This window comes from Atractosteus spatula, chromosome 6 (assembly GCF_055471065.1).
Source record: "Atractosteus spatula isolate fAtrSpa1 chromosome 6, fAtrSpa1.hap1, whole genome shotgun sequence".
In the NCBI taxonomy this organism is placed as follows: domain Eukaryota; kingdom Metazoa; phylum Chordata; class Actinopteri; order Semionotiformes; family Lepisosteidae; genus Atractosteus; species Atractosteus spatula.
Genome location: NC_142711.1, coordinates 55,603,697 through 55,615,900, shown reverse-complemented (window position 1 = coordinate 55,615,900; position 12,204 = coordinate 55,603,697). Strand labels below are relative to the sequence as shown.

Sequence of the window (12,204 nt, the reverse complement as noted above, 5' to 3'; positions counted from 1 at the left end):
AGACTTTGAATGGGGGTCAAGAATATGGTACGGGTAACAGAATTCTCTATGATACAGTACTGTAGGTACAGTAGGAATCCTGTAGAAATCTTGAGAATAATGTAGCTGCAAGTATAGTAGTCAGTTTCTTCAAGAAATATATATACATTTTATATATATACATTATTATATACATACTGTACATTACAATATATATATATACATGTAAGTAGATGTCAAAGCTTGGTATAAAATACGGCTGAGAAAATGAAGTTGGAAATTGAAGAAAAGGCCTAATATTAAAAAACAGGATTTCAGAAGAACAAAGACATTCTCTCCTTGTTTCAGAAATCCAGATCAGATTTAATTGGCGTAAGAAGGGGATGCTGTTGAACAATCAAATTTGAGTTCAATCGATAATGTCTAAATTTGTTTATTTTTTTTTATTGTAACAAAACAGTTAGAGGAAGCCATATTTATTGCAAGAGAGCATTACATTTTGTAGGGCTAAACGGAGATGGAATTAGATCACGATCGTATGAAAATTGCTGATTTGGTAAAATAATGAAGGGATCTAATTTTCTAACTGTATGCCTTGAGGTTCCCCAAGGGTAGAACTATGACTTTGATTTTATTCCTTATAAATGATCTTCTGGTTGGTGACTCCCAGGGGGTATTGTTTTACACAGACAAAGGTAATATCATCCCAAGGGAAGTTAGAGTTGGTTGTTAATTCAAAAGCCCAACAAGAGCTTGTGAATGTTTCTGACATCAGCACTCATGCCCCCTTAGAAAAGAGAAAGTAATTCTCCAATCTGGTTAAATTACAGCCAGATGCGTCCCCATGCTGTTGTTTCTTTTTTCATCATGAATTGGCATTACTTTTAAACTGTTGGTAGTTCTGTTTTAAAAAATTCTCTGCTTTTTTTTAATGAATATGCATAATTTGCATATGAAAACCTGACTATGAAGGAGATTCATTTTTTTGTTTAATTTTTACTTTTCTTCATGATCAATACACAAGTTTGTCTGCATTTCCACAACTATGCAAACATTACAGCATTTGTTATTTAACTAATGTATGTATGTTTATTCTGATTAATCCAAATTCTAATTACAACAATAGAAATAAAAAGAATAATAAGAATAGGGGAAAAGAAGAAGAATATTGTATACTATGCAATTGACAAATTAAAGATTAATGTAATTTAACAGTAATACATTTTACAGTTGAAAAAAACAGAAAAACAATATAATGGAATTTCTGTTTAGATAAACTATAACTAATTTGGTTTTGAGGCTCAAGCTTCTACTATGATCAGGGATTTCAGGCACTGGATTTATTTACAGTTTTTCTTATTCACAAAAGTAGTTTTCATGAGTATACTGTTTTATCTGTGTAAATTTAAAGTTTTCTTACACGAAAACAAAAATAGTGACCCTTCCTTCATCCCTCAGAAATAAAGCCCCCACTCATATTGTAAAAAAAGAAAAGCTCTAATTATATTAAACCTGCGTAATGCACTTTGGGATTCCAAATTCCACACAAGGAGTTTTTAAGGAGCTCTGTAAGACAATATGAAACACACAATGACATTTGGATTCTCAGAGGACATCATTATTTTTTTTGGTTCTCCTTGCTCATTTCCTAGAGGAACTAAATAATGGACAGCTTCAGGAACACTACTGTCAATACATTGTCCCTGCACTGATACCACCACATAATAACAATGTTGTAAGTATATTTTCAACACTAATGCAGTGCAGATATTCTGGAATAGAAAATGGATTTTGATCTTTTAAGTGCTTAGTATCGGTTAGGGTCTTGATGTCTTAATGTTTTGTTTCTTGCAGAAAGAATAACAATATGGATTGCAGTAAGAAGACAACTATCATGTAACCTTCCCCTCAAAACCATTTAGCTTTTCTGATTGCTGAAGTCTGTGATTTTCTAATGTCTGATAGGAAAACAAGAATACAATTTTTCAACCTTGCATTACTTTCATGAAAGGAGATTTTTAATTTGCTGTTCGAAAACCAGGAGCTAAAGTGTGTTAGATTTTTTATTTTGTATAGCAGCTATGCCAGGATAGTCCATACTACTAATAAATTAAGGTAAAAAATTGTGAGACACTAGAAGGAAAAAATAGCAAGAATCACTGTTTATTTACTACCACTTATGAATGGATAAGACACAAAGTCTTATTTCATTATTAGTCTGGTAATTACTATGCAGCAACCAATGTCAGTAGCAGAGTTTCTGAGTGCAGGTAAATGGACAACAGTGATAGAGAGAGGAAATGAGAGAGACGGAGAGAATCAGACTGAAGGGGTAGATGCAAATGAGAATTTTGGAGTTTGGTATGTGATGAAGATTAAAGTAAGAACTGATATGACGTTTAAAGCATTTTGTAGAATTATTGCTACTATATGGATATTATTTACTACTGCACATGTACTGAAGTTGAGGAATTGGGAGATTTAAGAAATGGCAAAATTCCTAATATTGGCCTCCATTCTGAAACACATGAAACATAACTGGAGAAATCCTCTCACAGATGGGTGTGATAGCTCCAGTTACAAAAAACAGTCCTTCACACGTACTGCAGTCCCAGATACAGATAAGCCTTTTCATGAGTCATGATCCAAATTCAGACCAGCGTGGGATTACGGTCCCACCACCTCAAAGATATTGAATTATCATTCAACGTTTGCTTCAAGCACAATGGCTGACCGCTGCCCCTCACAGAAAATAGAAGCCACTTCATTACATGAAACAAGAATCAGTTTTGCAGGTGATGAGCAGAAAAAAGCCAACCATATGAAATTACCACTATACCATTGATATGATATTGCCAGCTGTCTCATTGATAATTTAACATTTTACTAAATAAAATTTGTTTCGTACAATACCAGATCCCAAGATTACAAATTAATCCCATATCCACAGCAGAGAGCACTGTGAAAGATCTACAGTATTTTTCAGCAGCACTGAAAGTGTGCAATACAGTACATTTACAATACCACATTGAATTACAAGCAAATTCATACTGTACGCCTTGTCCAAGACCCACCTTGGTAAAAACACGTTGCCATTATATTGTAACATCACAGAAATCCCTTTATACTTATTTCTGTATCATTCACATGCCCTATATTTCATTGTGAGCTGTTTATGTGTATTAAATTGGTTATTGAATATTTATTTGTTGTGATATGTTCAAATATATTAGCTTTGCATTGAATTGAAGTATCAAATTTCTAGTAGCGTGAAGACCTTTAGACATTAACCTGGGTTATATCCCCCACAGCTGTGTACAGATATTCTAGAGTTCATTAAATATGTTTGTTTGCCTTTGAGAGCACCCAGGAGTGAGTCCTATTCTCTTCTTTGATCAGAGTCAGATTAATTGTCAGTCTTCTGAGGTGTAAAGTAGATAAAAAGTCATGAAATTTCTGCGTTAAAAAGCACAAACGTTTTCTAGCTCTCACCACATGATACAAATGTCAGACAAAGAAATAGTCTTTATTTTTATCAGCTTTAATGATATCAGAATTGCAAATATCCCCTTCAAGTCACATCAAATGCTGTTGCTGCTGCCTATTGTACTGTATGTGCAGACTAAACTGCTGTGTGACACCTCAGGTAGTGGCATTTTCTGATGTTCCTACTCCCACTGGGCTTCCAGACTGCTTCACTTCTTTTCACTTTGAAATGATAACTAATATTTACATGTTTTGTTGTTTTTTTTTTTAAGGAAAGGTAAATTATATTGACATGGATTTCAGGAACTCACTGGAAAGTCTGTGAGTGAATAGGAGAAGTGAAAGAGCAGAGTAAAAAGAGAAAAAAATGCTGTACATGAAAGACAGTAAGCTAATGGAATCAGTCCTCGAACAAGTGCATGCTTACTATTTCATTATGTTCAGTATGCCTAAATATTGAAATGAATAGTGACATAATCCCGAGAGATGAAAATCATCACAGAAAAAAAACAATTCAGAAGACTAGTTAAGATTGTTGAGTCTTTGAGTCCATTTGAAGAATGGACTTATTGACCAGCCAGAATTTAAGAAATAATCTTAATAAGCTAGTTGTTATACTGAATATAAGCTACAGTAGGTGGTATATTTGGGAAAATAAGGTTTACCTTGAAATCTTGATGAAAATTGTTTTTGTGTGATTTTCCTCAAGGCATATTTGATCTAAGTTTATAACCTCCTGATTGTGGTGTTCATATTTAGTGAATGTAATATACAGTAGAGTATATCTTATATATACTGTATGTGATTCTCTTTTTTTGTTACCCCTTACATTTCTTATTTGCTTTTTTAAGTAAGCATTTTAAAAAAGTAGAAAAACTTGAATTTTCTTAATCAATGGAAATGAAATGGAAAAGTGTGTACTTTGTTTACCACATATTCTAGAACTTAGTTTTGGAAAGATGTTTCATAGTTTATACTGTAGTTTTTTGGATGATTTACTAATTGTGTTCTGTAATTCAATACATTGGTACAAGCAAATCACAAGAAAATCTAGCAGAAAATTTTATTAAAACAGCACCATATTAAACTATATGAATCTCCTATTTTCAGACATATACTGTATAGTACATGGGAGCGGTGGTGTGAAATAGTTCTTAGGGTTTGTCCTGGACCCCATGACCAGATTGTTCAAGTATAATTACTTAATTATACATTTGTACAATTAAGCAATCTACAGCACTATAGCAATTGTTCTAGTGAAGCCTGCTGGGTAAATAGCTGCCTGCCTCTAGGGGATTCAAAGTACATAACACTATAGACCAAGGATAAGCTCTGTGAGACAACGTGTTTCCTGTCATCTGTATTTAAATTAAAACTGAATAAAATGCTAGATGAAACAACTGAAGAAGCTCACTGTCAAACTTTAAAAAATCATTTTCATTCATAAATGTTGTATTATTTCTGATAAGGCTGAATGCTTGGTGGAAATGTCAGATGTTAAAATGTGTAACTAATAAAGTTTATAGATTTTCTGTTGAGCGAGTTCCGCCGGTGACTTGACTGTGCAATTGTCTTTCATTTTGCCATTAAAAGTTTAAAATATGCATGACTGCAGTTGAAATAATATGCTTCTGTAAGTACATGCAAAGGGAACGCCATTTCATGCGAATAAAAATTCTTAACTCAAAGTACGAAGCTGCATTGAAGGCCGATAGCTGGCTGGATTCAAGCACAATAAGATCAATTTCCTGGTTTGGTGTTCTCAGTTAGCTATTAAATGAATTAATCTAGGTTAGTGAAAACATCAACATTAATATCCGTTGTACATGTGTGCTCTGCTTTGCATTTTTAATCCTCATCTTCCTAATAACCCCTTGTTTTCCCTTGATTAAATTACTACACAAACTGGCATCTTTTCAGATGGCTGCACAGTCAGGCCAACTGTTGAGTGTTAAATCTCAAGAGTGTTTTCGTCAGAGCAGTGCGGTCAATTACAGTACATCCCTAATCAAATAGAAAAACATTTATTTGCCTTTCACTTAAACTACTGGAAATAAACTAAAACAACTTTATACACACCACTGATAGTGTCCCCTAGATCATCATATTATTTTAGGCTGAATGGTTTTGTTTTGTCTCTGCTGTATCTCTTATTTTTATCACCTCACTTGTTTTTATCACAAAACTGTATTCAGTAAAGATTTATGAGCAGCCAGCACTTTTCTTAAACCTTATCAACTATCAGAAATTAATGTTTAATTAAAAAGTTTTAATATCATATATATTTTCTGCTGTCATTCAATATTTTGAGATGATTAAAAAGGCATATTTTCTTTTCAAAAAGGCCCCTGTGTCATGATCCCCATTTTGTTTAAGCAAATATTACTTACCATAATAAACTAATCAAGACAGAACTCAAAATAACCTATATGAGTGCTAAAAAAGAAATCACCTTTCCTTTTCCCAGCACATGACAGAATCAGTTACCAAGGTGTTCCTCATACTGTATCACTGGGGATCTTGTAAGTCTTCAGTTTGACAAGTCTGTGAGTATAACACATTTTCAATGGGTTGGACATTTAATCCCTTTCTCCCATTATTAAGGGAAGGTGTCTTTTACTACACCACCCCCCCCATCATTCCCTCCTCTTTCTTCTGCTCTCTGCTCTTTTCCAATCATCCCCTCTGCACAGCTGTGGATGATCCAGCTACCAACAATCATAAAGGCTGCGCTATCTCTCACCACCTTCTGTCACCTCTTCAGAACTCCCCTGTCGAGACTGCACTCACAAACCCAGTTATCTGCTGCTGCCTTGCACACACTGACTGCAGTCCTCCTCTTCACTCCCGCTACCCCTTATCCCTGCACATAAATCATTTTGTATTAGTTTTATGCTCTGTGTCATTACTACATCATTTTCTGCACTAATGAGGCTCAGTACTGCGCTACAGAAGGTAATGAACGTTAAATGGCTGCTTGCAGATACCTTTTGGAAAGTGAGTAGCATGTTAAGGAACCCAGAGTTGTTCATGAGCTTGAGGGCTTCGCTCCAGGAAGGCCGCAGGCAGGGCCTCTCTGGGTCCATGGTCACAGGGTCCACCCTCCTCTGGAACAGCAGGAGGACGCAATCCATGATGCGCATGATCAGGTGGGGGGGCTTTCCCAGTTTCCTTACAGTGGCAATGTCCGCTGGCTTGATAGTCTACAAGAGATGAAGGGGCAACTGTGTTAGTTCACTGACAAATATGTGTCCCGTAGTCAAATCAGGAAATATTGAATGCTTACAATATATACATACTGTATATGCTTCCAATTATTGTTTTTATATGTCTGAGTAATTCAGGTACAACTGTTTTTATAGTACTGTATACTGTTTTTAGGACAAGGATTGACTTTAAAGTGAATCCAGTGGAAGACACTAAGCGAATCAATATACTGTAAAAAAGGCCTTTTCTTCACTGTAGCATCTACAGGATGGGATCAAGTCTCATGAAAATGGAATTAAACCCCCAAAGCAGTTCTACGTTTTTACAGACTTGGAAAAAAACTAATAATTTATTCATTGCAGAAATTAAAAGAGGGCTCAGATGAAAAGAAAACCATGTGGACAAAGAAATCATTCACAGCACTGCCAGGCAGATCAGTTATGCTAGAAATGGCCAACTGAAGACATCAAGATTTATTTGATCATTCTGCAGTTTTTCCTCCCAAGGCTTCGTCAAAGAGAATTGTAAAACCTGCTGTACTCTGGTTTGTCATCACTACCATAGAATGCTAAGATGGCAAGAATGACCAGACCTAGTAATCAGGACAGGCAGTGAGGATGATGACTGGTTCAAATTCTTCTGAAAGAACACATGCACTTCCAACTGAGATATGCATGGATTTGGTTCATGATAATCAGCTGCCGCTGATTTGTGTATTGCTCTTCGTTGCAATGATCTTCTATGGATTGTACGTCAAGAGAAGACTACAAAGAGCTTAACGGCTCAGAAAATACAATAGCATATTTCATAAAGCACTGCAGCATAGTACTGATATTTGAGGTGCCAAGATAGACTTTGAGAACAATGTTGCTCATGCTGGGCCAATAAATCACCTTTTCTTTTTTATAATGCTCACTGACATCTGAGAATTTTATTTCAGACATGCAATAGAATAATTCACATTGTCTCATTTTAAAAATGCAGCATATGCATATTCTGATCACATTAGAAGGCATTAACTTACACAGTAAGGCATCAGGAAGGACATGCAGACCTTTTCCAAATGATGACCTTGTTGGTTGGCATGTGTTGTCTACATTAGTCCAGTCCCAATATTTAGCTCAAAATCCACCAGAGAACTCTACAGTTCTCTATTCTCTACCATTTTTCAAATAAAGTCTGTGTGTTTAAAAAACTAAAGGAAATTAAGGGGGTGGGATACTTGTTTCTCACTGTGGCAATGCAGATAACACAGACAGAGCTAACATCCGTAATGGATGAGTCACCCTAATGCCATATTACTGTAATATAATAAAATATAACTGTATTATGATTCAAATTTTGATGTTAAATTCCATAAATACATTGCACGTATGATTAACTATAGGATGTGGTGCTTCATTAAACATTATAAATGGCTCATTTCTATGCCTTCTTCTGGTAGCAGCAAAGCTAGATGTTCAGTCCAGGCAGATATTCCAGTTCTTTATTCATAAACTGAGCTCAGATTTAGCCAAGACAGAGCGTTACATGGGAGTGCAATCGAACCGATTTTGTGGTCAGTTGTTTTTCAAATACGTCAAATAAGAGCTATGCAGAGTAAACAAAATGACTCACTTCCTAAGAAAGCAGGAAAGGCAACAATTAAGAGTATAATACTGAAAAATTGAATTTCAACTACAGTACATCCTACTACATTTTATTACTCTGTCTGGACAGTAGTCAGGAAGCTCTAGAAATTAGTGATGTTGTGTTCGATGCCTTGAGGAATGTGATTCATTGCTTAAACTAGTGTTACAAAATGAAGTGAGAGTTTCAGCAAGCAAGATAACATGACAGCTTTTTGTGTATGAAGTACAGTAAGCAGGGACACTACACAGCATGTCCTATACAATTCATGCCTGCCCCCTAACGGTAGACTGCATTCTTTTACAATTATTCTCTTTAACATGACTGCTTTTCTTACTACTGTATGTGTTCATCAAGCCTACTGTATACATGTATAACAGTATCCTATTATTAAATTTAATATAAAAGTGACACATTAATAATATAATATTAATAATACACTAAAGTAGCTTTGTCATAGGTTAATTACTTTCATGTTTATTTTTGCTCAGGAATAATATCAGCACATACTCTTTCCTACTTTAAATAATTTAATCTTAAAACTAAAACATAAAATTGTAAAGATATTTCCCTACAGCAGAGGTATACCCAGCCAGAAACTGTATTTTGTGAGCAGTACTTTGTCATGCTGTACAAACAACATCTAAATAAATCATAAAGTATTAATTGCACTGCAGGTTATAGCATATGTGAGATGCCATGTCTTGGGATTCACAAGCTTTGCTGTTTTAATGAATGCTACATTTTAATTTCTTCCACATATTTAAGTTGATAGTTTCTGGAGGCTTTTTTGACAGCATGTAGGAAGAGCACAAAAGAAGCTAAACAATATTTAGCAAATGTAATTATTATTAGGATGTCAGGAATAATGATATTATCTAACAAGCCATCCATTATCTGAAAGCCAAACGTCTTTGAAGCACAAGGCTCAGGAAGATCTACACCCTGCACAATATCATTCCACCAGGGGTAAGTAACAATCTAAGCTCCCATAAAAATAAATTACATTTTTTGTATTAATTTCAGAAGTCAAGCTTTTGACCATAATTTCTAGAATAAAGTAAACACACTTTATAAGTTATTAGAAGTCTAAAAAATTGATCTACTGTAATAAATGACTGAAATTAGTTTTGCATTACTAGGTAAAAATCTATTCACAGACCATGTGGATTTTATATTTGTTTACTTTAACCTGGGATCAAATATTGAATATTATATTAAACAAATTCCTCCATTGAAAAAAGTGAAGGAAAGCTCCATAGCTCTATGGGCAATTAATGTTAGGATAATTCTTAGCATTGTGGCAACATTTTGTGAAATTTCATGGCGTCCATGCTTAAATAAAAAGATGGAAACCATTTGGATGTCTGCGCTGGAATCACGAATGCAGGACCATCAAGCAGTACCATCACATCTTCGCAGGATGTCTTTGTTTTTAGGGGAAGGATATATGACCAGCATTCACATAGACACACCACATCAAAGTCCACTATGAAGACCTGAAGTAATGAGCAGTGACAAACAAAACAAAAGACACAAGCGGAAGCTTCATGGAAGAGCATTTCAAACTACAGTAAATGCAGAAGGCATTTCTTTATCCAAAGTGTTGTGGGAGTATTGAATAAGCTACCCATGTATGTTCTTGAAGCCTAAGCTGTAGCTTCTATTTAGATACCATTTGATGAGATCCTTGGATCAATTAGCTACCAAATGAACTACATTTGGCCAAATACATTACAGGGACTTTTAGAGGAAAAACATAACCATAAAACTATATACTAGGAAAACAATGAAAGTAGCCTCTCAGTGTAGGGGAAAGGAATCTGGCATTAGGCGGCTTCTCTAGTCATATTAACAAACCAACTGGGAAACTGCTGTGCACTTGCAGAATGAAAAGCTGCCAATTTAATTTGCTCTCCTTCAGGCAGGAAGAACTCGTATCAGCAAGGTGTGATGCAATTGAGAAAGGGGGGAGTGGAAAAAAAAACAGCAGCTACTATCAATGACAATGAATAATACAATCTACCTTAGGCTAGCAACAGCTAGAACTAAGGTTAACTTTCTAGCTTTTGGCAAGGAAACATCTTTTCACAACCTTCAACCCAAAATCCTTATAATACTTGCTACAGTATTCCCACACACATGAACAGACATTTGAAGTTAGTCCAGCCTACTTTAAAAGTAGTTTTAGTCCCTTGATATTAATCACAACTATAAGTCAAAATCAAGCTACGGGCATTTTTCAAGAATTTTTGAATGTATTTTTTTCCTTGTACAGGCATTGCATTTGTATTTAAATGCATGTCCATGCACACTCCATGAAAATACTGCATTGATGCATCACCAAATGAGAAAACTTTTGCATCCTTTTATTTTTTTAAATTAAATTAATATTTTAATGCATGTGTCATGGAGAGATGTGTTAATTAGTATACTGTGTTTTATTATGTTCTGTACACTATGACTTTCTTAAAATAAACAGTGACGGGTCAAGGTAACATAAAGTCAAGCATGAATTATCTGTATGGGTAAAACAAAACTAAGGGGTACATACTGTATAGAAAACATTGATTTTTACAAAAGGTCCATGCTTTCCATTTTTACAAAGATATTTTTGATTATATGAAAAACTACTTTTTCTTTTTGTTTACCATAACTACTCTCAAGCTTGATTGACATCTTCATACTTGTTTCAGCAAACTAGGAGCTAAATCTGCTCTAGAACAAGAGTAAATAGCCTTGAAAATCCCAAAAGAGGGTAATTTTGTTTGTCACTATGATGTGCAATGTGACACACCTGAAACGTTCGGATAGCTTAAAGTTTTAGGAATGCTATTCAAATTCAAAACATTGAAGCAGAATATGGTAAAAAACATAAAAATCGGAAAACTATGATGTGATAATTATACCAGCAGTAACAACAATAATTAACTACAATGCTTTTTTGAAGAGATAATTCTGCTTTATATTTTCCTGAGAATGAACCTGTTGTGATTTTAGAAACAAACAATATACTGTATTTGTCATTCTAGCATACTAACTAAATCTTTGTTATAAAAACATTTCAAAATTCTCTTAAAAGAAAAAAAAGTGCAGGTGTATTCACTAAGGGGGACCTACAAAAATCAAATCATATTGTTTTCCCTGAGAACAGTGCTCCACATAATTATATGCTATAACTTTTATTTTTGGAAGTATGAGAATTATATGCTTCAGATGACAGCATCCATGTGTTGAGAGCATGAATAAAACATTAAAGAACACTTTAATCACTAACTGACAGGAATCCCTGGCTTGTTACTAAAGTGAAATGCATTGTAAAATACACAGGTTCAGATTTAGAAATGTCTCTATAATAGAAACAGAATTTATGCTTTTTTTAAATTACTGGATGTTCAAAAACATTGCAAGTTTGACCTCTTGTTCAGTTAGGTACATCAGATTACGGAGAAAACAAGAACTGAAGGAAAACATATTATTTTACTAAGACTATAAAAGATTAGTTTTAATTTTTAGACCATGGTAAGCAACATTTTCTTCTCCAGTCCTTGCAGTAATGTTTATTTTGTGCACTGGTCTTTTGTGTAGTATGGCTGCTTAATGGCACCTTCCACTAGAGTGATGCATGCTGTGATTTTAACTGTGGCTGGTAACTTTAACAGTTGTCATCCAAAAGGCCATACTACCGAAGCAGTCAATCTTGAATTGCACTGTGATGTAACAAAATAAAACTTAACCACCTTTGTCCTGTCAATCAAACAATTTTCTTAACACTTCCAAAATTTGTTTTTATTCATATAGAAATTGATTTATTCAATATTTACAGTGACTTCCCTGTTTTGCTGTGCTTCATATAGATTTAGGTATGATACCACATAAGAATTTTGAAGCTGTTCATTACAT

The 12,204-nt window shown here is 34.5% G+C and overlaps 1 protein-coding gene across 1 annotated transcript in view; it reads right to left on the bottom strand.

The window, feature by feature from the left end:
- Positions 1 to 12,204, bottom strand: part of dnah5l (dynein, axonemal, heavy chain 5 like) — a 148,322-nt gene that overhangs the window by 51,255 nt on the left and 84,863 nt on the right. Inside the window, exon 58 of the mRNA XM_088919183.1 lies at positions 6,453 to 6,668. Coding sequence (XP_088775309.1) covers positions 6,453 to 6,668 — 216 coding nt within the window. The remainder of the gene's footprint in view (positions 1 to 6,452; positions 6,669 to 12,204) is intronic.